Source organism: Pelodiscus sinensis, chromosome 3 (genome assembly GCF_052426305.1).
Source record: "Pelodiscus sinensis isolate ZL-2025 chromosome 3, ASM5242630v1, whole genome shotgun sequence".
Lineage (NCBI taxonomy): Eukaryota > Metazoa > Chordata > Testudines > Trionychidae > Pelodiscus > Pelodiscus sinensis.
Window position 1 is genome coordinate 153,365,534 of NC_143054.1, and position 23,635 is coordinate 153,389,168.

The 23,635-nt window shown below is 47.0% G+C and overlaps 1 protein-coding gene and 1 long non-coding RNA gene across 4 annotated transcripts in view; one reads left to right on the plus strand and one right to left on the minus strand.

Annotated features, from left to right (window-relative positions):
• The window catches only part of ESRRG (estrogen related receptor gamma), a 540,935-nt gene extending 524,034 nt beyond the window's left edge, over positions 1–16,901 (minus strand). For both annotated transcript variants that reach the window (XM_014580752.4, XM_075925198.2), the window contains exon 1: positions 16,719–16,901. In XM_014580752.4, the coding sequence (XP_014436238.1) occupies positions 16,719–16,720 (2 nt within the window). In that variant the 5' untranslated portion in view covers positions 16,721–16,901. The remainder of the gene's footprint in view (positions 1–16,718) is intronic.
• LOC142828023 (uncharacterized) overlaps positions 1–23,635 on the plus strand; it is a 42,986-nt gene that overhangs the window by 12,325 nt on the left and 7,026 nt on the right. The window contains exon 2 of one of the 2 annotated variants that reach the window (XR_012902931.2): positions 2,048–2,172. The exons of the other annotated variant lie outside the window; for it this stretch is intronic. This is a non-coding gene — a long non-coding RNA (uncharacterized LOC142828023). The remainder of the gene's footprint in view (positions 1–2,047; positions 2,173–23,635) is intronic. 2 annotated transcript variants of the gene reach the window in all.

Consider the following 23,635-nt stretch of genomic DNA (forward strand, 5'->3'; position numbering starts at 1 on the left):
ATTCTGCTACCCCTCTGTTTAGGTCTCTTCTTTCAATACAGCTGAATTCCAGCCACTGGGGGCAAAGAGGGAGAATGGAGATTGGTCACCCAGTATTCCCTCTGCTGTAACCAAGTGGGTACATGGCAGGCTTGTAGGAGTGAGTAAGAGAGGGAATTTGGGAAAGGATGGGGAGTGGGAGGAGCACTACGCTGTCTTTGCAGTCTCAAGCCACATAAGGAATAATATGTTCCAAGGAAAGGGGTAATGTAAGTTATTCTTCACCCTCCCCACCCCCAAGCAAAGGAGGGAGCATGAGAGGAACTGTAACACTGTTCTTATTCCTTCCCTAGTCTGCCCTGGGGACAAGTACAGCCTCTTCAGGGCTGGTCTACACTGCCACGGGCGATCAATCTAAGTTATAAATGTCAGCTTGTGAATAATGGCTGAAGTCGATGTACTAGATCTGCTTAGCACAGTGTCTTCACTGCAGTGTGTCAATAGGAGAATGATCAGTGATTGATCTATCATGTCTATACTAGATGCAATAAATCAACCCCTGCTGGATCGATCACTGTCTTGTCCATCCAGCCCATAGTGAAGACATACCACCAAGGGGTAAAGTTACAATCTAACCTTTAATGAAGTAGTAGAGTCTATGTTCACAAGCACAGTGAAAAGAAGTAAGGAGATAATGCATCACGAAAGACCTAGTCCTGCATTCCTTTGCTCTCAAAACTCTTACTGAAGTCACTTAGGCTATGTCTAGACTGCAGGCTTCTTTCGAAAGAGGCTCTTTCGAAAGCATCTTTCGAAAGAGCCTCTTTCAAAAGATCGCGTCTAGACTGCAGGCGGATCTTTCGAAAGAGAAATCCGCTTTTTCGAAAGAGAGCACCCAGCGAGTCTGGATGCTCTCTTTCGAAGACGGCCTCTTTACATTGAAGAACGCCTTCTTTCGAAAGAGGAACTTTCGAAAGAAGGCGTTCTTCCTCGTAAATTGAGGTTTACCGCCATCGAAAGAAAAGCCGCGTTCTTTCGAAATAATTTCGAAAGAACGCGGCTTGAGTCTGGACGCAGGGGAAGTTTTTTCGGGAAAAGGCTACTTTTCCCGAAAAAACCCCTGAGTCTGGAAACGGCCTTAGAGTGCATCTACACTGCATCCTTTGCAAACAGCATAGCTTATTTTGCATTAATTTTGAAATAGCTTTTTTCATAATTTGGCACTGTCTACACGGTGCTAAATTTCGAACTAAACTGGTACCCTTAGTGTTTGGGACATGAGAGGACTGCAGAAGTGAGCCTGATTCTGCTCTGAGACATCAGTTTTCATACTTGCCTAATTCCACTGATTTCATTGGAGTTACATTTGTAATAAGCTAGTGAGATCACAATTGTGCCCATCTACCTTGTTCATTTCTTTTGTCAAGTGTAATATTAATTACTTAAGGTAATGCTCCATAGCATCACTACTGCATACTGTGTAAAATCAAAGCAATTACCTAGAAGACTTCAGTAGGCATTTTGCAACTCACTCATTGCCAAGCACTGGGATCAGTGAGTTATAATGATGAAGTCCGTCAGAGCCTTTCCATTGACTTAAGTGGGAGTCGTACTGGGCAGGTTGTGTGACTTCAGAGTTGCACATTAGTTAAGTGAGATCTAGCAGGATGTCTCTGTATTCCCATAAATTTATCTTTCTCACAATGAATGTCCTGACTTTTTCATAAAAATTGCCATTATAAAACCACATCCTAATCACCAGACATTTTGTTCCTGTGTACAATAAACCACCATTTTGACTGACACTTTTTATTGTTTACACCTCTTCTATATGAATCATACCATCTTTAAGAGTTTAGCATTTTTTGGAGCACACAAATCTAGTTGTTAGAAATTTTTCACCTTCCTTAATGCCTGTACTGATAGGATATTATACTATTCTCTAACTGAGTGTATTATTTAAAGCTAAAATATTATAGGACAGATTCAGTCCTCTGTTCCAGCTCTGTACATTGGAGAATTCTCCTGGTGCTGGCACAGCATAAATGGCTGTTTGCTATTTCCCTAGAGCTATGCTTCTGCTTCTTTCCCCTGGCCTGCCCTGAAGGTGCAGCACAGAATCAGATGCTGGATATCCTCTCTATTCCTCAGCCTAACCACAGCCATGTGGACAACTCCCACTGACTTCAAAAGGTACTTCCACCCACCAAGAGCTCACAGAAGATGGCTGAAATTCTGTAAATGTTTTATTTCTACCAAAAATATTTAGGGGGTTTATCAAGCACCTCTACTTAACACACAGGCTGGCTACGTCTACACTGGCCCCTTTTCCGGAAGGGGCATGTAAATTTCAGCAGTCGTCGTAGGGAAATCCGCGGGGGTTTTAAATATCCCCCGCGGCATTTAAATAAAAATGTCCGCCGCTTTTTTCCGGCTTTTAAAAAAGCCGGAAAAGAGCGTCTAGACTGGCCCCGATCCTCCGGAAAAAGTGCCCTTTTCCGGAGGCTCTTATTCCTACTTTGAAGTAGGAATAAGAGCCTCCGGAAAAGGGCGCTTTTTCCGGAGGATCGGGGCCAGTCTAGACGCTCTTTTCCGGCTTTTTTAAAAGCCGGAAAAAAGCGGCGGACATTTTTATTTAAATGCCGCGGGGGATATTTAAAACCCCCGCGGATTTCCCTACGACGACTGCTGAAATTTACATGCCCCTTCCGGAAAAGGGGCCAGTGTAGACGTAGCCGCTATGTCTAGACTGCAAGCCTCTTTCGAAAAAGAGCATCTAGACTGCAAGCAGAACTTTCGAAAAAGCAAGCCGCTTTTTCGAAAGGCAGTCTGGATGCTGTCTTTTGAAAAACCCCTGTTTGCATTCCAGAACGCCTTTTTTCGAAAGAGCACTTTCGAAAAAAGGCGTTCTTCCTCGTAAAATGAGGTTTACCGCCATCGAAAGAAAAACCGTGTTCTTTCGATTTAATTTCAAAAGAACACGGCTGCAGTCTAGATGCAGGTGAAGTTTTTTCGGAAAAAAGCTACTTTTTCCGAAAAAAACTCTGAGTCTGGACACAGCTCAAAGGCTATGTCTAGACTACAAGCCTCTTCCGAAAGAGAGTGTCTAGACTACAAGCAATTTTTTTGAAAAAGCGAGCCGCTATTTCGAAAGAGAGTCTAGACGCCTCTCTTTCGAAAAAGCAATTTGCATTCAATAGCACCTTTTTTCGAAAGAATACTTTAGAAAAAAGGCGTTATTCCTCGTAGAATGAGGTTTACCACAATTGAAAAAACTGCCGTGTTCTTTCAATTTACTTTCAAAAGAACGCAGCTGCAGTCTTAGACGCAGGTGAAGTTTTTTCAAAAAAAGGCCACTTTTTTCAAAAAAACCCTGTGGTCTAGACACACCCAGAGGGATGAGCTGTAGAGACACAGATTTGTCTTGTACAGACATACACTTCAAATATGCAAAGGGCTGTTCTAAAGAGAATGGGGATGAAAGTTCTCCATGTCCACTGAAGGGAGGACAAGAAGTCATGAATTTGATTGCCAGCAAGGGAGATATAGGTTAAATATTAGGAAAAGCTTTTTACCTATGCAGGTAGTTAAGTTCTGGAATATGCTTCCAAGGCAGGTTGTGGAATCCACATAATAGGAGGACTTTTAAAAACAAGCTGGACAAACAACTCTCGGGGTGGTCTAGATTTACTTGATTCTGCCACAGCACAGGGGCTGGACTTGATGTCCTCACGTCTACAAGTCCACTAATGGGTGAAGCAAAGAGGGCAACTGCCCAGGCCTGGCAATGCAAAGGGGCCCAGGATTCTCAGCTGTTATTACTGCAGCAGCAGAGTTAGCCAGACCCCTGGACCCTTTAAATCACCTCCCACAGGTGGCATTGAGGGCTGGCTAGAGAGGGGGACATGGTGCGGATGGTGCTGAGATGGTGCGGATGATGCTGAAGGCTGGCTGCCCTCAGCTCTGCCTAGGGGCCGGGCAAGTCTGTCCAAAAACTTCCTGGATTGCCTGTGTACTGCCGTATAGGTTTCCCAGCAGATGTCAGAGTGATTAAAGTCCCCCACAAGAACTAGGGCTTGCGATCTGGAAGCTTCGCTCAGTTGTCCGAAAAAAGCCTCATCCACCTCATCCACCTGATTCGGTGGCCTGTAGCAGACACCAACCACAACATCAATGCTGTTGATTGCTCCTTTAAACTTAACCCATAGACTCTCAACAGGTTTTTCTCCCTCTTTATACTGGAGTTCAGAGCAATCGTAGTGCTCTCTTACATATAGTGCAACTCCTCCTCCTTTTCTCCCCTGCCTGTTGTTCCTGAACAGTCTATACCCTTCCATGACAGCGCTCCAGTCATGCGAGTCATCCCACCAAGTCTCTGTTATCCCAATTAAATCATATTTCTTGGTCTGGGCCAGGGCCTCCAGTTCTTCCTGTTTTTTGCCCAGGCTTCTCACATTAGTGTACAAACACTTCAGGTAACCAGTTGATGGTCCTATCTTCTCCATTCGAAACATGGGTCCTCCTTTCTTGCCCCTTCCTCTCTGCATTTCTTCCCGGTATCTGACTTTCCCACTCCCCTCAGGGTTTTGGTCACCGTCCCCCGACGAACCTAGTTTAAAGCCCTCCTCACTAGGTTTGCAAGCCTGCCTGCGAAGATGCTCCTTCCTCTCTTCGTTAGGTGGATCCCATCTCTTCCTAACAATCCTTGCGCCCGGAACAGAGTCCCATGGTCGAAGAAACCAAAGCCCTCTCTGCGACACCATCTGCGCAACCATGCATTTACGTCCTCAATTCGACGATCCCTGCCCAGTCCTTTCCCTTCAACAGGGAGGATGGAGGAGAATACCACTTGCGCTCCAAATTCTTGGATCCTTCTTCCTAGCGCTACATAATCCGCAGTAACACGCTCAAGATCATTCTTGGCCGTATCATTGGTTCCCACATAGAGAAGCAGGAAGGGGTAGCAATCCGAAGGTTTGATCAGTTTGGTAAGCCTCTCAGTGACATCCTGAATGCGAGCTCCTGGTAAGCAGCACACCTCTCGAGATTCCAGGTCCGGACGGCAGAGGGATGGCTCAGTCCCTCTTAGAAGGGAGTCCCCGACCACCACCACCCGTCGTTTCCTTTTGGGCGTGGTGGCCGTGGAACTCCCATCTGTAGGACTACGCATCCCATGCCTTCCAGTAGATGGTGTTCCCTTCTGGTTTCTTCCTTGTGAGGTCCCTTCCAGAGCTTTCAGCACTGCAGAGCCTGTGGAGAGAGCTTGAAAGCGATTGCTTACCTCTATAGCATCGGGGGATTCCCGTGCTGGCCTTTTTCCCCTTCTAGAAGTTACATGCTGCCGGTTCTCTTCTTGGTCACGTACTGCCCTCTCTGGCTCTTCTGCCTGCCGTGCTTGAAGGATTAAATGCTGCCTTCTATCGAGGAAGTCTTCACCCTCTCTGATCAAGCGTAGGGTCGACACTTGGGCCTCCAGTCCTCTAATTTTTTCTTCCAAAATGTCGACCAGCTTGCACTTGGTACAGATGAAATCCGTTCTTTCTTCCGGGAAGAAGACAAACATGGCACACGCTGTGCAGGTAACAACAGCAGACCCATCACCAATCATCGCTGCTGTCCTGGAAAAGGGTTTTTAAAAGAAAGGCAAGAGAACCTCCCGCCTTCCAAACTCCCTCTCAAAACTCCGTTAGCAATCACCTGTTCGCAAGCTCCTTGGTCGCTTGCCCACTGCCTTATAAAGCCCCTCCCCCTACCAAGGCTCAGCCAATCAGAGTCTCCATCCCTAGAGGTGTTTAAGTCTCGGCTTGACAAAGCCCTGGCCAGGTTGATTTAGCTGGAATTGGTCCTGCCTAGAGCAGGGGGCTGGACTTGATGACCTTCTGAGGTCTCTTCCAGTTCTATGATTCTATGATTCTATGATTCTAAGTCTGTCTGTGATTCTATGGCACTGAATGAAATTGAGTAGTGTGTGTTGTCACCAGAAAATGCGTGCACTTTGTGATGCCATCAGGAGCCAAGTGACCTGGGTTCTGTCACCAGCTCAGTCACTGATTTACCATATGACCATGGTCAGATCACTTCACCCCTCCATGCCTCAGCTCCTTTGCATGGAAAGGATGGTGATTATGCTTATCTTCATCAAATAACAAGGCTATGTCTACACTGCAGGCTTTTTGTGCAAGAACAGCCATTCTTGCACAAAAACTTGCAGAGCATCTACACTGCATGCCCGTTCTTGCATAAGTAATTTTACAGTACAGCATTGGAAAACAGGGCTTCTTGTGCAAGAGTTATTCCTCTCCCCACGAGGAATAAGCCCTCTTGCGCAAGAGCTCTTCCACAAGAAGGCAGTGTAGACAAGCAACAGGGGTTTCTTGTGCATAAAAGCCTATGGCTAAAATGGCCATCAGAGCTTTCTTGCACAAGGGAGCATCCACACTGCCGAGGACGCTCTTGCTCAAAAGCACAGCTCTTCCACAAAAGCACATGGCAGTGTGGACACACTCTTGTGCAAGAGCTCTTTCACAAAACAGTTCTTGCGCAAGAAGCCAGCAGTATAGACGTAGCCCTAGTTTTTAGTATTTTACCAATCTCATCTTCTCTGGTTAGCTTAATAGATGAATACAAAAATAAGTTAAAATTAATGTCCTACACCTTAGAGGATGCTCCTCTTTGAAGAGCATGACTCTTAAGAATCCACATTATCGCGACCCCAAGGTCATAAGTCAGAGGACATCTCACTGCAATCTAGGAACTTTCTTTTGCCTTTCGAATAAAAATTGGTGTAGCCTTCATCTGTTAGCAGTCTAGGAAAGAGCCAGTCATAACCCCCTAAGTATATAAATCCCCTCTTCCATCTGGCATATTCCGGTGTTTCCTTTGTTAGAGAAAAGGAAATTTCTTTAAGTGTTTAAAAACATAGAGTTTGATTTCAACACTTATGAAAGGACCTCTATGCTGGAGAATGGGGATATGACCCCAGCTGCATGCTACAGTCTCTTTCATCTACATAGGCATCCTGCCTATCATCCCCATTTCAGTATTAATTATGAACACATGAGGAGAGCAAGATCCTTCAGACTTATTCATCTCTTCATTCTGCCAAAATAGACAAATTGAGCTCTATGTGGTTTACTCTGCATAAGTATTTTTCAATGGCACTTCTCTGAAAAGGAATTTGCTCTGCTATCCTGGGCTAAAATGTTCCCTGACTACAAGACTGTATGCCAGTTGGTTGTCATTCTCCACCCCAGAGGTGGCTGCAATGCAGTAGCACCATATATGTAGAGCTGTAAATTGCTTTGGCTCCTTTAGGCTATTATTGGTTTACACTGTGCTACATTCCCATGGAGTTTGTACTAACATGTCTAACCTGAGCTGTTGTGCATGTTACTGTGGTCACACTGCTATTCTTAGCACACTAGCATGAGCAGAGCTTACACAAATGTACACATACACACTAGAAGCACTTTCCCAGCTGGTGTATAGACATAACCTAAAGTAGCAAACTATTATTCTACCTATTTTACAGATGGAGAAAATGAGGCATAAACAGCGCTAAAGGAAATTACTCATGATCACATAGGAATTCAGTGGAATAGAAAGTAAGTCATCAGCCTCCCAACCCTGTGCTGTTACCATACTGCTGACATACCTCCTCTAAATTTTAGAATCTACATTTTTTTTTATTTTATATTGTAAACACATTTTAAAAGTTCTTTTCTTAGAATATTAAAATGTTTATAATGGGGATATTAAAAAAAAGTAGTATGATTTAATCTATGGAAAATGTTTTGACTCATAAGTCTATACATGTACCCAGAATGACTTCATTTTAGACAACAGTTTCTATATAATTGAGAGTTTTTCATGTTTATGGTTTTGGGAGTTTCCACAAGTTAAACAATATACATAACCTTTAATTACATTGAGAACAATATATAAAGCTGCCCTGCTATGTAAAAGTCATTGCTGATGAATGAGCTTAGTGCAATGACCATTGGCAGCTTCTCAGATGTGGTACCAATCTAATAATTTGCAGTCAGTATAAGGAATACATTCATTCTCCCACTCTGGCATAAAGTTATGACATATCCAAACCCTAATGCCAGATATACTGCTATAGTTCTTGGTTGCCTTAACTATTTTCTGACAAGAAAATGAACATATTTGAAAACTAACATTAAATTACTGTGAGAGGCATCACAGTAATAAGTAAAAGTGTAAGAGAAATCAAGGCCTGAAACCATAAGCTCTTCCAGACAATGATTGTCTTATTTATGTATTTGTGTGAGAGTTCGCACAGTGGAGCCACAATGCTCTGACACCACAACACAACTAACTATGAGAGCAGTCTCATTTAAAGTCCATGAGAATTTTGGCAGTGGAAGCAGGACTGACCCCTTAGCTCAATTAGTTATTTAGGTTACTTATACTAATTTGTCATCATGTGTTACGCAGCTTTCATTACAATGCATGACTGTAGCAGCCACTCTTACATTACTGTTTTATATGCAAGAAGTCACTTAGACAATATCTTACTGCCATTGGAAGTTCTTTCGGGAAGGAACTGCCTTTTTCTTTTGTGTGTGAATTAGGGCCTTACAGCACAGGCAAAATACAAATAAATTATCATAATATTACTGTGCTCCACAAGGTATTTTATTTCCAAATATAAAATTTAGAAAGTCATCAGTTCTTAGTAGGATTTTGCTACTACAATGACACCAAATTTCAAAACACATTAGATATTAGCTGTTATTGCAAATCACTTCTTTCTGAATATGGTTACTATGCACTAGCTATGTGCAAAGTACATTTTAAAACAGTACACCATGAAACCTGTCCCATGATATATCATTTAAAAAAATTATCTAGATCTATATTTATTCAGGAGATCAATTTAGCTGTTGCTGTCTATTGAATATAGAATCATTATTTTTAAAAACTGCTTAAAGGAGTAGACACAGGACCATTTTGAAGAAAAGTGTATGTAATCCCTCAGGTAAAAGTGCACATTGAAGAGTTGATCAATTCTTTGCAGAAATAATCTACGAACTATAATGTTCTGAAGTCACAACCAACATGCACCACTAACTATTGTCATTAGTGGGAAATCTACCCATGTAGTGATAACATGATATGGCCCTTGTAATGCTTGTATATCTGAGATAAATTTATGTTATTTTAAAGAAGCTCTCTGTTTTGTAGTCAATTCCAATACAATAAAACAAGGAAATTCATTATAAAAATATTTTAATATTGTTAAGAATCCAAAATAAACTGGTGGAAGAATAGAAATACCAAATTAAAGCTGTTAACCTTCCATCCACAAAATAGCTCACATTGTTATATGTTCTCTCTTCCTGCCCTGGCTAAGATTTGATTTCTCTGTAGGGAAGGCAAGTAAAGTCCATTTACTTACCCCTATATATTTTTCTGAAGTTAGAACATTATTATTTGTTAAATATATTATGACTCACAGTTTGCCTTTGCCATTAACTTTGTGTTCCCCCAATTTGGAATTGTATAAATGTGTTTATTTGTGTCTGTGCTTCTGTTGGTACACAGGAAAGTGAAGTTAGATAGTGTCAGCCACAGTTTTTAAATTTATTCACTGCTGCTGGTTTATCTCATTCTCTTATGGCCTACTTTCACGTGCACGTGTGTAAATCGGGAATAAATCAGTTAAACTCAGTGATGTTACGCAAATGGGAAACCACTGCAAATGAAATCAAACTTAATCTGAAGTGTGAGGGTTAAGGGGAAGAAAGGGAGGGCTGGATTTCTTGATTTTGGTTTAAGTATTTACAGGAAAATGAAAGTAATAAAACCTCTTGAGATAAAAGGTTTCACTAAAGGGATCCGTTGGCCATGAACATCTTCCTCTCTTAAAAAATATCAAAGTGGCAATCCATTGTTATGTCTGTATTTGATAATATCAAAGGTTTCAAGAGAAGGAGCAAAGTTTTTATGACTTTCTCATCTGTCAGGAAGTAATATATATGATTCATTAAAAAAGACAAATTAAACAATATGTAAATAGGTGCAACTCTATTGTCGCCAGTGGAGTTATATCTATTTGCATCAGAAATTTGTCTCAAACTGTGGACAACATCACAATAGCACTACCTGGTTTCCCAAACATCTTAACTTCTGAAATTCAGAAGACGTTTCCACTGGTTAAATATAGCAGGGGTGGGGAACCTCAGGCCCAGGGGGAGGATGCAGCCCTTGGCTTGCCTGGATCCGGCCCCTGAGGCTCAGAACCCTCCCCCCGCAGCACTGAGGAGCCCTTACTGGTGCTCCAGCCCTCTACCCCAATCCCCTCCCCTCACCCCATTGCCCCCCCCCCACAGGGTTGGAGCACACAAAATCTACTAGGCTGCCCCCTGCCCCTGAAGCTCTGGTGTGCAAGGAGAATGTGGAGAGTCTCTTTCTCCTCAGTTGGGGGCCATGTCGGTGAGGGGAGTTGGTTTCGGTTTTTGTTTGTTTGTTTGTTTGTTTTTTATTTCTAATTTGTGTGCAGCCCCCAAATGATTTTTCTGTGGGTCAGCAGCACCTGACTCAAAAAAGGTTCCCTCCCTGTGAAATATAGCATCCTGTGAGATCAGGAACTTACTAGTTAATTCTGAGTAATCCCTTTGTTTCAACTAGGTGCTTGTTGCTTTTTCTTGGAAGTCTGGTTCCATTTCAGACTTCAGACTGTTTTCAGCAGAATGAGAGAGGTACCTTCACCAACTCCTGTGGAGATAGTTCATCTTTTGAAACTTACATTTTCAGCTGTTTGGCTGTGTTTGATTACTGCATTTATATAAGGGAAACTTCCCATTATAATGTATTTTACCCAGACATCATGGCACATTCATATGTTTGAAATACTAATACTAACAGCATGCTAAGTATCTGATCTGTGGTTGGACTTTTAAACAAGAATCTAAATAACAATGACAAACACAGAACCATACTGAGCTAGAAGCACTGAAATATAATCAAGTTATGAATCAGATACCTGCAACTTTCTCTGAATCTCTTCGAGGACCTGGATCCTGTAACTTTAAAGTAAATTAGGAGTCAAGTATCCTAAATTACACATCCAACATTTTCAAGAACAGCCTCAGTTTTTAAGTTTCCACCCTGAGACTCCTGCAGGCTAATTTGCATTGACTTTATTTGAGTGTTCAACATTGAAAAAAACAAGGAAAGGGGATTCAAAGTGAGCACCAGTAGAACCAAAGGTCACTGTGAAAATATTAGCTCCAAAGTTTATCAAATACAGTAGACATTAGTGTAACTTGTATTAATTCATGTATATAAAAAGGACAGTCTACTGTGAATGTCACATACTATGTATTTCATTTTTTCCTTATCTCGGGAAGATTAGTGCAATTAAATCCATGCAAGATTTATGGAATTTACCTCACTGTGACAAAGTTATTTTTGTTTTATTGGTATATCAATATTGTGAAAATATTGTATTGTGATATTTGTGTTTGTGCATGAGTCAGGGAAACACACAGAAAATAAGTAACTATGTAATGCATTTATATAAGTCCATTTGGGGGGTCTGGAGATATAAAATACAAGAATCAAACTCAACTAGTGTTTCAACGGAATCCCAAAATACAATGTCCTTGTCTTTTATTATTTATTACAAGGAAGGAACCACAATCTATTAGAGCCAGAACTGGGTCCAGTACTCCACTTCTATACTTCTATACATTTGCCAGTGACTCAATATGCCCTGCCCAATGTCCCACATAACCACTCTGTACCTCAGTTTCCCCAAATAATGCTCATAAATGCAAATAAATGTAGTAGTACTTACCTATTTCACATGGGTATGGTGATGGCTGATGAATGCTTGTAAATTGCTTTGAGACCCATGGATGAAAAGTACAATATAGTTGCAAAGTAGTTACAATTAGTTATGATTCTTTAAGATAAAAATATGGCTGCATTATGACTGTTTGGAAAGGTTTCCATACTCCAAAGCCTCATTCATATTGTCAGTGTTATTTAAGACCGCATCATCCCTCATTAGCAACGCTAGGGCTTTGTTTTTAGCTGCTCTGCTGCTCAGTAAGAATGTTCAGTATCTCTGAAAAGTGTTTTAACTCCATGGCAGTTTAATATAGGGCTGTTATTTATAACCAAAGGGGACACCCAGAAAAAAAACGGATTGGATCAAATAGGTTCTGACTGTACAATTCAAGCAGCCAAATTCTGAAAATGTATGTCTGCACAGGAATGCTGTTCAGAAAGTTTTGCATCTATATTATTACCTTTTCGACTCAGCACTGAAATATACACTCGGTGAGAGATATTATTGTAGATTGCGCTCTCTCTCTCTACTGCAATATTAACTTATTCCAATCAGAGGGAAAATACATAAAATCTATAACGGGGCACCAAGTGGCTTTCTAGGGTCTCGCTCAGACTGAACCTCAGTTTCCCCTGCTGGACTGAAATTGACCGTCCCGTTGCCAACGCGGCGCACCGGTCTTTTGCAAGAGTTACACAACTTTGCATAGCCAGGAGAGAGGTTTGGCAGCAGTTCAGTGCGTCGGGCAAGGGAACTCTTCATCCCCGAGCCTCCCCGCCACCCCCAAAAAGGGTGCGAACGCAACCAGGGGTAGCGAGGGAGGAGAGCGTGCACGGGCCAAGGGCGGACGAAGGAGGGCCTTCGGGACAGCTCGGCCCTCTACTCCGGTCAAACGCTCCTTGACTGCAGGGAGAGTCACCTCCCACCCGCACGCTTGATTTGCCAATGTCCAGTCAGTACTGATCACTCTGCCTGGGCGTTACTGCACCGGTCTGTGTGTCGGGCTTTAGCGGCAAGGCGCTGTCCTTACACCGGGCAGCTCTCGCGGCCCAGCCAGGAGACAGCACAAAGCCTGGGCGTGTATTTCTACAGGGATGGAGAGCCGAGTATCGTACTCTGGGGCCCTTAGAGTCAGCCCGAGTCCTAGCCTCTGCCAGCGTTTCGGTAGCCGGCTAAGGACTGCACTCATGTGCCCTTTGCTGTAGGGCTGCCCAGCGAAAAGCACGGCAGATCCGGCCTCTGGAACAGGGCTTGTGTGCAGACGCGGCTGGGCTTTTCTGCGAGCGCTGTACTAATACACCAGGCGCGAGAAGGGGTCCAGCCAAGTCCTTAGCGTGGTGGGGACTCGTGAAGGCTGCGTTGTGCTTCGCTGACTATCCACACGTGTCAGAGGTAGCGGCCCCTCTTTGCCCACCGACTGCTAAGCGAGCGGGGCGCTGTGTACTGGGGTTTGGAGAGGGGTTCCAGACAAGAGGATGCAGCTGTTCGCTGATCTGTTGGGCTTCCTGGCAGATAGCTTTATCTCCCTAGTTGCTTAAAACTCCTTACATTTCCTTGGGCCTGAGCTATATTTTTGGTCGGTACCCTATTGATGAACGCGCGCCTGTTGTTTTAAACACCCGGTTAGTTTGTAGCCGGCCACCAGACCTGCATTTCGTCCTGTGACTCTTGCAGGTTTGTTACCTGTTGCTAGGCAGAAGATATACGTTTGCTGTGCGTTTGTGTGTGTGTGTGTGGGGGGGGGGGGGGTTCTCTTTGCTTGCTTCACATGGGTGCCAGCAAATGTTTGACTTCAAATTCTGCTCCACGAATTCGGATCCTGCCAGGGCAGCGCAGTAATTGCGAGCACGGTCTAAACTATTTTCTCGGCATTTTCACAACTTCCAACATGTTTTCTTGTGTTTAGAGAAAATGTAGGGGAAAGGGTAAACCGTTTTGAACGGAGTGAATGTGGGGAATAATTGTTCACTGACATGACTGAGGAACTGTATAAAATAAACGCCTCCTTGTCAGTACCTTGGAGTGAAGGAAAGGGATTTCATGTCGTTCTTTGCGGACAGGCGTTTTCATATTAGAGGGTTAATTGGGACGCATCTGTACGAAGATAATAATTAAAGGGGGATCCAGGCTTCAAAGGGGAAGGTTTTTAAAAAATATTTGTAGCGATCTTACAAGGACAGCTCTCCTTGAAGGCGAATATAAACTAGTATTTGTTTAACACTGGAAATAAATTATTTGGAAAATGTAAACTGCGTGTTAAGGTGGGTGCAGCAGTGGGTTCGAAGTTTAACACGTTCCCGGTGTTTCATTATCAAAAGGGTTTCAGCTTCCTCCCCCCCCCCCCCCTTCCCAAGCGATTATAACAACGAAGCAAAAAACAACTGCTTCGCCAGACCCTTTCATCCGCAGAAATTTGATCAGCCTTCGCCATCATCATTATCCAAAAAAATCAGCGCGAGGGGGGACGCAGCTAAATTGCGCAAATGTAACCTCGCGCTCCTTTGGAAAGCGAGACTCAAAACTTCATTTCACCCATCGCCTGTAGTTAACCCGCGCCGATCCCCCGGCTCAGTACCGCTTCAGTTCTATCTAGGCGCAAAACCAGAATCACACGGCTCTGTGTGTTTAGGATATAATCAGATCAATTAAAGTAGAGGCGTGTGGGGCCCAGCCGAGTTCGGCTCTTCCAACGATGAAGTGAGTTCCAAGGGACGCTCTTATCCCCAACCTCAGTCTTTCTGCCGTGTGTGCCACACGCCAAAGGCTTTTTGAATCCAGCCTTCTCCTTGCTGCTTTCGGGGTCGTTTTAAATAGAGTGACCTTTCCCTAAATAATTTGTGGCGGTGAGGAGGTGGCAACACAGCGCGTGGGGAAGAGTTTTGCGGCAGGGCTGCGTTTCAAACAGTGCGTTTAGCAGGCACTAATTCTGCTTGTAGCAGGGATGGAGGTGGATACTGAAAACATCTTCCAGGGTGTCCTACTTTAGCAGTTCTAATTAAAAGGGAGTTTAAAAGGCGCAAAGCGAGAGCAGGCTGTGCTTTCTTTCTAGTGGGCGTGGGAGATTTGATGAGCCACACGACGCTTCCAGCTTGTTCTCGTGTGCACCTTTGTGTAAGGAGAAATCACGCTCGCCCTTTGATAGGCACTAATAATGGAATCTTAACTGAATGTCTTTCTTCGGCTGCTGTGTGTGATCTGATCCCTACCGTGTGGCCCTGGCCCACTTTCGGCCCTGCAGGTGCCCTGCATTGTGTGCGTGGCTAAAAAGGCAAGGGAACAGCCTTGCATCTAGCGCTCTTGTGCCCTGTGCTAGCCCATTCAATGTGACCGAGCTAGGGGTCAGCCAGTCAGGATCCCCTCCCGCTTTTGACAGCTGCCCCAGCCAAGAGGAGCCGGGGCTTTGTAGGGGCCGTGTGCGTCGTAGGGATGCGACCACTCCAGCCCCTTGAAGCGATAAGGCAGCTGGCTCTCCGGGGCCGCTTTTCCGCGGCTACTTATTGAGAAGGAGGCTTTGCCGCCACCTACACTTGCCACACGGCAGCCAAATCCTCTTTGCCACCGGATGCAGGAAAGTTAGAACCCAGGCAGTGCCAGTGTCCCCGGCCGGCTAGCGTGCGTGCGCTCGAGTCCCGGCACTGGGCTGCACGCCGGAGCATTGCGAGCCCTGCGCGACCCCCCTCGAGGAATCGGGAGGATGGGAAGGGCTCAGCCACAAATCACACGCGGGGTCGCACTGAGCTATGAGCCGGGGTGAGCTGGAGGAACAAATCCAGACACTCCCCGCGCTCTTTGGCTTTGCAGGGCGACTCCTTGCTCTCTTCTTAGGGTAGACTAGTCGGGTGTCCATCCCGGGCAGCCAGTCTCTGCCCTGGCTGGCCCTGCCTGCTCATTTAGCACTGCCCTGCCCTGAGAACGCGGGGGGAACTCGAGATTTGGTTCGGAAAAGCGCCTGGCCACGTAGGGAGCAAATTCCCTCTCCCTCACCCCGCGCTCCTCAACGGAGGGTCTCCCGGCAGCCGTGGGGTCTCGCGGCTCCGTCCAAAGCAACATACCCACCTTGGGAAGCGTCACGTTCCCTGTGGCAGGCTGCGTTTTGCTCCTCTGCGCGCTAGCTGAGAACCTACACGCCGTGCCTGGCCGGCTGCGTGGGGCTTGATTTCACCGGACTTACCGCGCCCCCCTGTGCTTTGGGACCGCCAGAAAAGCCTCCCGGACAGGAAGGGCACGACCCCGGCTAGATCGGGGTAGGCGCTGTAAGCCCCCTACGCCCTGCCCCCGCCCAGCTAACATCCCTCCACGGGAAACTTGCTGTTTTGGGCGAGCACCTTCCGCACGGGAATCACAGAGAGCGGGAGAGCAGAGCGCATTGTGCCGCCCCCCACCCCTGAATTCACAACGCGCCAGAGAGCAGAGACTCCTGCGCGCAGCCTTTCCCACCTGTCAGCTCCGCGCCTTTGGAGCCGGGTGATAGTCACTTCTAGCTGCCGGATCACCTAGCCCTCTTCCCTCATATTCCTCCCACCCACCAGTCCCCGGCTTTGGCTGTACACAGACTGATGCCCAGTGTCCATGCCCCGGTGATTGTCTAGGGCTCCAAAAGCGACAGGAAAAGAAGGGGGGGGGGTTAAGCTTCTATTACTAATTCCCAGTCGGCTCGGACTCAAGGGGCAAGGCGATCGGCCACTCCTTCCTTGCTTTTTTCCGGCACATTTCGGAGGCCCCCCCACCCCACATTCCCTGCCTCCTCTCCGGAAACCGCAAAGCATGCAAACTCAAACTTTAGCAACACCGCGGGGAGAAGGAAAGGACGGGAGAAAATGTTAAAAAAAATAGAAAGGGGAGGGAGGGGGGAAGACGGTGCCTGCGTCTGATCACTGGCCATCTGTGCAAAAGGTGATCATTGTTCGGTACTCACATGGCTGTGCGGCAGGGCAGCGCTTAGCAATTAATAAATCTCTCAGCTTGAGATCTTCTTCCCCGCGTTTGATTGTAGCTCTGTGTGTGTGTGTCGCTCGCTCGCTCGCTCCCACACCAAACCGATCAGATGCTTCAGGACCGGTCACTTTGCAAGGGGAACAACGCGGGAGGGTTTGTATTACTCCAGGTTCGTGTGTGTAGCCTATAAATACCGAACTTTTTGATGGAATCAGCTAACAAATGAGAAGAGAAGGCGTAATTTTGCGCAGGGAGCCCCCCTTTCTCTTTGTGAGATTAAAACCCCCCAGGCAGCAGACAGGGCTAAAGTTGTGGATGTGGGGGAAGGACTTGGACTTTATTGGGATGTGTGAGAGGGGGTTGTTTGTTTGTTTGTTTTGTTTTGTTCTAGAATATTTATATTACTTCTCTTCCCCCCCCCCCGCCCCGCCCTCCTAACCGCTGGGAGAAACTGACCTGGATTAGCACTGACTTTCCCTCCGAGCGGGCTCTGTAGGGCGTTTGCTGGGTTTGAGGAGGGAGGGAGCAGGAAGGAACATACCTGCCCGGCTGGAAGAGAAGGGATGGTGATGATCAGGCAAGGATTCGCGAGTTTACCCTGGCTTAGCTGAAAACTAAAAAGGGGACCACTGGGGAACGCAGCCTGACTGGATGAGAGGGGGTTGCATTCACGCGGGAATAGAAAGAAGGGAGTGGGGCTTTTTAACCGGCCACCCGTACCTACATCCCACACAAACTAAAACACAGAGGACACCTCGCTTTGGAGCTGTAATGCTGCCAGGAATCCTAGAATGCTGGAGCTTGTGAAATCACTGGCACCAACGTTGACCCTGGCAGGCAGGGAGCTGGGACATAGCTATCTAAGAGGGCATCTTGTTCTGTAGACTGCTACATGCGTGTTTGCCGGTCTGGATTGCTCTCCCCCATCTGGGGTCAAGTCCTCGGGTTGACTCCTCCTGTCTGAGCTAGGGATACGAGGTGAGGTCCAGGGCAGGTTTGCTTTGCAAAGAGAAACCCCTTCTTTAGGCTGCACGGGGTTACACTACACATTGGAGTAGCTTCTCTGTCCCGCTCTCGCTTTGTTGCCAAGATTGTCCTGGGGAGAGGGGGTCCCTACTACCCGCTACTACGAAAGCCCTACACATCCTGGCCTTTGAACACCAGGGAGGCACAGTTTGGTGGTGTGGCTAGAACACACCTGTTCCTTAACTGTGTCCCATTCCCCTGGCTTTCCAGTTTGTAGCCGGGGCTGGAAACCAGAGGAGATTTCCCCCAGGACACACCCGCAGCCCCGGCCTCTCTCGGGAGCGGACCTGGCCTGTCTGAGGTTTATTCACCTTCCGTGGGGGATCAGACGCGTGCTAATTTCGGCAGACTTTCCCCACCACCCTCTCTGAACCGGGGTTCTGCCTATAGCACCTCCCCAGAGCTGCGGTCAGAGCCCGGGCTGGGTGTCCGCCTATTGGCATTGCTCCTGCAGCCAGCTGGGTAGCCCTGGCAAGGGTAGCCCTGGCAAGGCACTGGGGACAGCGGGGGGCAATGGGCGGGGATCCGGAATACTAATCTTCACCCCAGTGATCTCTGCGATACATGCGGGCTTTACAAAGCCCAAGCCCTAATTTACAAAAGACTCAAGACGACCCCTCTTTCCCCGCCACACACAAATCAGAGACGCCCGCTGCCTCACTTGTCTCCTTTCTCGCCTTCTGCCCAGCTTTGTGAAGGTCGGAGAGGAGGGCGCTTACGGGGAGGTTGTACTAGTGGACCCCGGCGACCTCTGCCTGTTGCAACAAGTGTATACAATCGGACAAACAGCCCACAGCCAGAGCTACTTGCACTCCCTCTCTCTCTCACGCACACACACACTTACACTTCAGGGGTGCCCCTCGGGCCAGGCTGGCAACGGGTCCCTGAAAGGGGGGCTCGAGTGACCCCTGCTCGACTATTTGGTTAATGGGCTAGGCAGCATTGGCACTTCGGGGGCTCCCTTCCTGGTAACAGCGCCCTGGGTGTGTCTGGGCACTGGGGTTGCGCTGCAGGCAGCGTTAGGCTGATTCCGCTCAACAGCGAGGAGACCCCAAGCCCTGAAGCCAGGAAGCTCTTTGTTCCCTGTGGTGGGCTCCGGGTAGGACCTGCTGATCTGTCTGAACAAATACCCCCTCCCTCGGCTCTGGGGGCAGTCGGTGCCTGTTCGCGCCTCCTCCCTTGCCCCGAGCGCAGTCTGTCTTTGCAGCGGGGCTGTATGTGATGCCCTCAGCCAGCGGGGGGCTCGGACTTGCTGTGCCATGTCTGCTCCTGCGAAGGGGCGTACTCAGCGGGAAAGAGGTGCTAGCAGTATCCCCCTGTTTAGCTGGCCTGCTAGGAAGCGGGCACAGAAGTGATGTGCTGCAAAAGAAGCGGGCTGGGGGGAAGGAGGTGTTGCCTGGAGCCTAGTGCCCGCTTTTCCTGCAGCCTCTAACCTTGCAATACATGCTACAAACACGCTGTATACTCACACGTACGCACTCGCACACACTAGTGAGTGCATCGTGTATATACACAGCATACGCGCACGCTGTGAAAAATACATATGACCTTTTTTATAAAGGGTGTATTATTATCCCTAGTGCCTAGACATACACGTGGCACGCATGGTGTATGGTCATTGCTCTTCCCTAAGTAAGGCAGCTGTTAACCGGTATGGGGATAGAAAGAGGGAGAGAGACACACACAGCCCCAGATATTAGCAACCCCGTTTGCCTTTGCTCTGTGCTGGGGAAATTAAAGGAAATCACCAGGCTCCGAGACGCTCTCTGGTGATTTTTAGTCTGGCGCTCTGGTCTATCCAGATACATTTCCAATCTCATGGCTCATAAACTATTAGCAAAAGAATTTCATTATTCACCTTCTGTACCCTACAAAAGAGGAAAAAATAGACTCGATAGCAACGAGCCTGGCTCTGGGTTTAAATCATAGCCCCTTCCGCAGCTTCAGTGCGTGAGCTGCTGCGAGTCTAGTCAGCTGGCAACGGCCAGGCAGCCCCCAGCTGCGCCTCTGTCAGTCTGTCTGTTGGAGCTAGCTGGGCACAGATCGAAGCATTCCCTCCCCCCTAGTCGCGCGTTCCTACCCGCGGCCAGCCAGTGCCCCAGCGTGGGTCCGCGGGTGGCCCAGCGCTCTGGAGCGCTGCAGCGCTCGGATGGCACGGGAGAAACTAAGGCGGTTTTCATTGCGTAGGCGAGAATTATTCCTAGGGACGGAGCATGGGGAACGTGGAATAAAGGACCCATGTGAAGAAGTTACTCTGCGGGCCGGACACTGGGAGAAATCTCTCCCTGCGGTGTGAGGTGCAGGCTGATGCATACGTGCGGGGGACATGCTAGCGAAGCGAGGGCCGGAGACCAAGGAAAACGAGACATTATAGACATGGACGGGGGCCTTTCTAGGGAGGCAAACTGCTGCGCTGAGGCCTGTAAATGGATACAGCTAGGCTCAGTAGCATGAACGAATAGGCAGGCAGGCTGGTGCCTGGACTGGAAGACCAGGTGAGCCTAGAAATACAGGGCCCGATCCTGCAGTCTTTACTTAGGCAAGTCTCCCATTTCAGTTTCCGGGAACCTGGCTTGTCAATACCCGGCGCTAGTTCTTTCTTCCTTGAAAGAGATGGAGTGCAGAAAAGTTTAAATCGTGAGGTAATTAGAAAAACCAAGCTAGCCCTTTTAGAGAGAGACCAGACCCACTTTGCAATTTTACACTCTGGAGCAAAATATTTCAGCCAAGTCTCAGGTCATCATCCACAAAACCAATGTTCTCTCTCTGTTTAATATACATGGTGTGGGAAATGAAGGGAAAACAGAGCTCGTAGTACCTGTAGTGCTAGAGGAAAAAATCAAATTACTATTTAATATTGTTAGAGGTACAGGGTGCTTACTCTATATTTAATTATATCTCTAATGACTTTTTTCTGGAAGGGGGGGTGCCGTTGCTATTTCATGTGAAGAAGCGAAAGGCTTTCTACTGAGTTTTTCCATTCTGGTATCTTCAAAAAGATTTTCCTTGTGTGTTAATTGCATGCTGTTAAAGCACATCTGGGACTGCAAAGTGACCAATCTGGACCAACTTTTAATTAACACATTGACCTGATGAAGACGCAAACTCCTTCAAAAATGTGCATGTTATATAAATATAAACATCCTGACTACATTACCAGATTTGTGGGGCTAATTACCAAAATGGGAAAGGCTTTGTATGTGCACATGTGGGGAATATACGGTTATGTCACCCACACTCAATAGCCATGTTCGTGAAGCAGAGTTTTGTAGGCGTGCTTGTGTGCAGTCACTTAGACCAGAAATCAGAGAGACCCTTAATTTCGAAGGGTTTTAAAAATTACAGTCACATCATGAAAGATTGCTCCAAGAATCTGAATTGTTGAGGCCCATGTTGCTGTCCCGGGGTGTGCAGGAGCTTTGCCTGCGGTGCAAAAGTTGCTCAGTCTCCCAGTTCTAAGTCCTAATTCCAGCACTGAATTTAACTGGGACTTGACCCATGTTAAAAAGCTCCCCCTTTGCATAGGAAGGCAGCGCACCGAAAGCCGGAGGAGTCTGTGCTGGGGGCCGCTGTGCAGCTGGGGCAGAGGCGGCTGCAGCTTTAGACGCTTCCTGCTTCGCCCAGCCTTCCTGGAACCGGACCCCTTGGAGTAGCCATAGCTATTTATGGGCAATTTTATCCGGAGGGAGAGGGGGAGGGGGGCGAGGTTGGGTGTGGAAGAACTTGAGAAATTCAGCAATGTGCAAAAGGTAGAAGCAGCATCAGGAAAGAAAATAAGGGCGGAGGGACGCATTGGGGCACAGATGATCAATACTCGTGTAGGAATCGAGCCACCCGCATTTTACAGAGGATCAGGACGAATAAACCCTTTGAAGGGGGCGACTGAGAGGAGGAAAGGAATCAGTTACCCACCCAAGGCAAAAAACAGGGGCCAGGGGCCTGAAATCTGAATCCCTTTCCGCTCATTTACTTTCCTCTCTCTAATGTTTCTGTTGGGGGTTCACTCCATCTTACCTATGGAGTACCTGCAGCCAGAGAGAGCAGAGTGTATAACTCAGGAGTTAAATAGTAACTTCCCCTGCAGGTAATCTATTAAAAGTCTCATTTTAAAAGCATTCACCCCCCCCCCCCCCAGAGCAACACAAGTTTATATTTAATAGACTAGATGGATCAGACAGAAACACTCATCAGAATCGCCTCTGAACACATCAAACTCGGGAAGCCAGGATTTAAATTCGCTACGATCACAAACACTGACTGGTCCTCCCTCCCCGCGTTTATTTTTCTTTAAAAGGGAGCTTGTTAGCATGTGTTTTGTAGGAGAGCTGGCCAGCCTCAGCACTGACAGAGCTCCAAAGAAGAGAGCGAGCAGCACACAGACCCATTCCAAGGGCTTCTTAACATCTGTAAATACATCATGGAAGTAGAAGCTTAATTCAATAAAGGTCTATAGGAAACAAAGTTAGCAACCCCCCACAGAGGAGATGGGAGGTATTTGGGAAGATAAGGCTTTTGGGTGGTAAATCTCCAGTGTCTCCCTCTTGAAAATTTAAAGCAGGGTGGGGAATCTAAGGCCTGGGAGCAGGATGCGGTTCCTTCATTGCCAGGATCTACCCCTGGAGGCTTAGGGCCTTCCCGAGGATTGGGGAGCACACAGAGACAATCCAGCCTCCTCCCCCTGACACTCTTCTGCCCCTGACTGATTCTTCTGTGGGTCAGCAGCCTCTGACACAAAAAAGGTTCCCCACCCCTGCTTTAAGGGGAACACATTGACTGAGACCCTAAATTCATCCGCCACAGAAGAGCAGCACATACCTACTGGCAAGGGAGAGAGAAGAGCTGGCTAGCTCCAGCTGGTTTTGCATTTGATTCCCTCCTGGTTGCTAACAGGGGTGCTGCTGTGCTGTTTTGATAAGAAACAAGGAGTCCGCGGTTGGGACAGAAAAACTCTTGGCTGCTGAAGAGGGCCACAGTTTTAAGCTAAAGAGTTTGTTGTGGCTGGGAATGATTTTATAAGGCACTCTCAGCTGGACCTTGCTATCTCATCAGTGAACTGCTAGCACTTAACTGTTTTTCTCACTTTTCTAAGGAAGTCAGACGATGGCATGAACTTTCACGCAGCCCGTCTAGTCCAGGGCCTGGCCCCTGCAATGTAGGTGCTCACATGGAATGCACCTCACCGGGGGGTTTTCAAGCAAGGATGAAGTCAATAGCCCTGATTTAATGAGTTGCACAAGCAACACATTTGGTCTCCACAGAGACCCAGAGCTGTACATCTCACAGCACCCCTTGCATTCGATATGTCTAAGCAGTAGGCCACTTCGGCTCAGGCGGCAAATTCTATTTTCCATACTGAAGAGAGATCACATGGGAGCCACAAAACTGAATGTAGGTGGATGCCTTGTTCTGACCTGGATGAGTTTATTATTCAGATCCCCTTTGTCTCCCCAACAACAGTTTAAATCACAAGATTCTAAAGAGCTGATAGGAAATTTGAAGAGGATTCTTACACCCTTGTGGGGCAAAGCAGCACAAGAAATTGACAGGCCAGAGGGAGCCAAGAGTAAAGAAATCGGTTGCAGTTTGCTGGGAGAGAGCCTGATCCAATGGGTACATCGTGGGGGACTTAGAACCCAAGAGAACTAATTCCATCTCCAGCTCTTTCATTAGTTCCCCTTCTTGTGTATCCCTGTTTGTGACAGCAGCTACCCACTGTGGCACTTCCGTGTGAGGCTTTACTAAGCAATGCTTGAAGAACTGATCTGAGTTCCTCAGAGGAGAGGTTCTAGCTTGACCTTACAGGCAGTGATGACAACACTACTTCTTAGTAAGATTCCCTGACCCTTCCATTCCCCAGTCACACCCTGACTT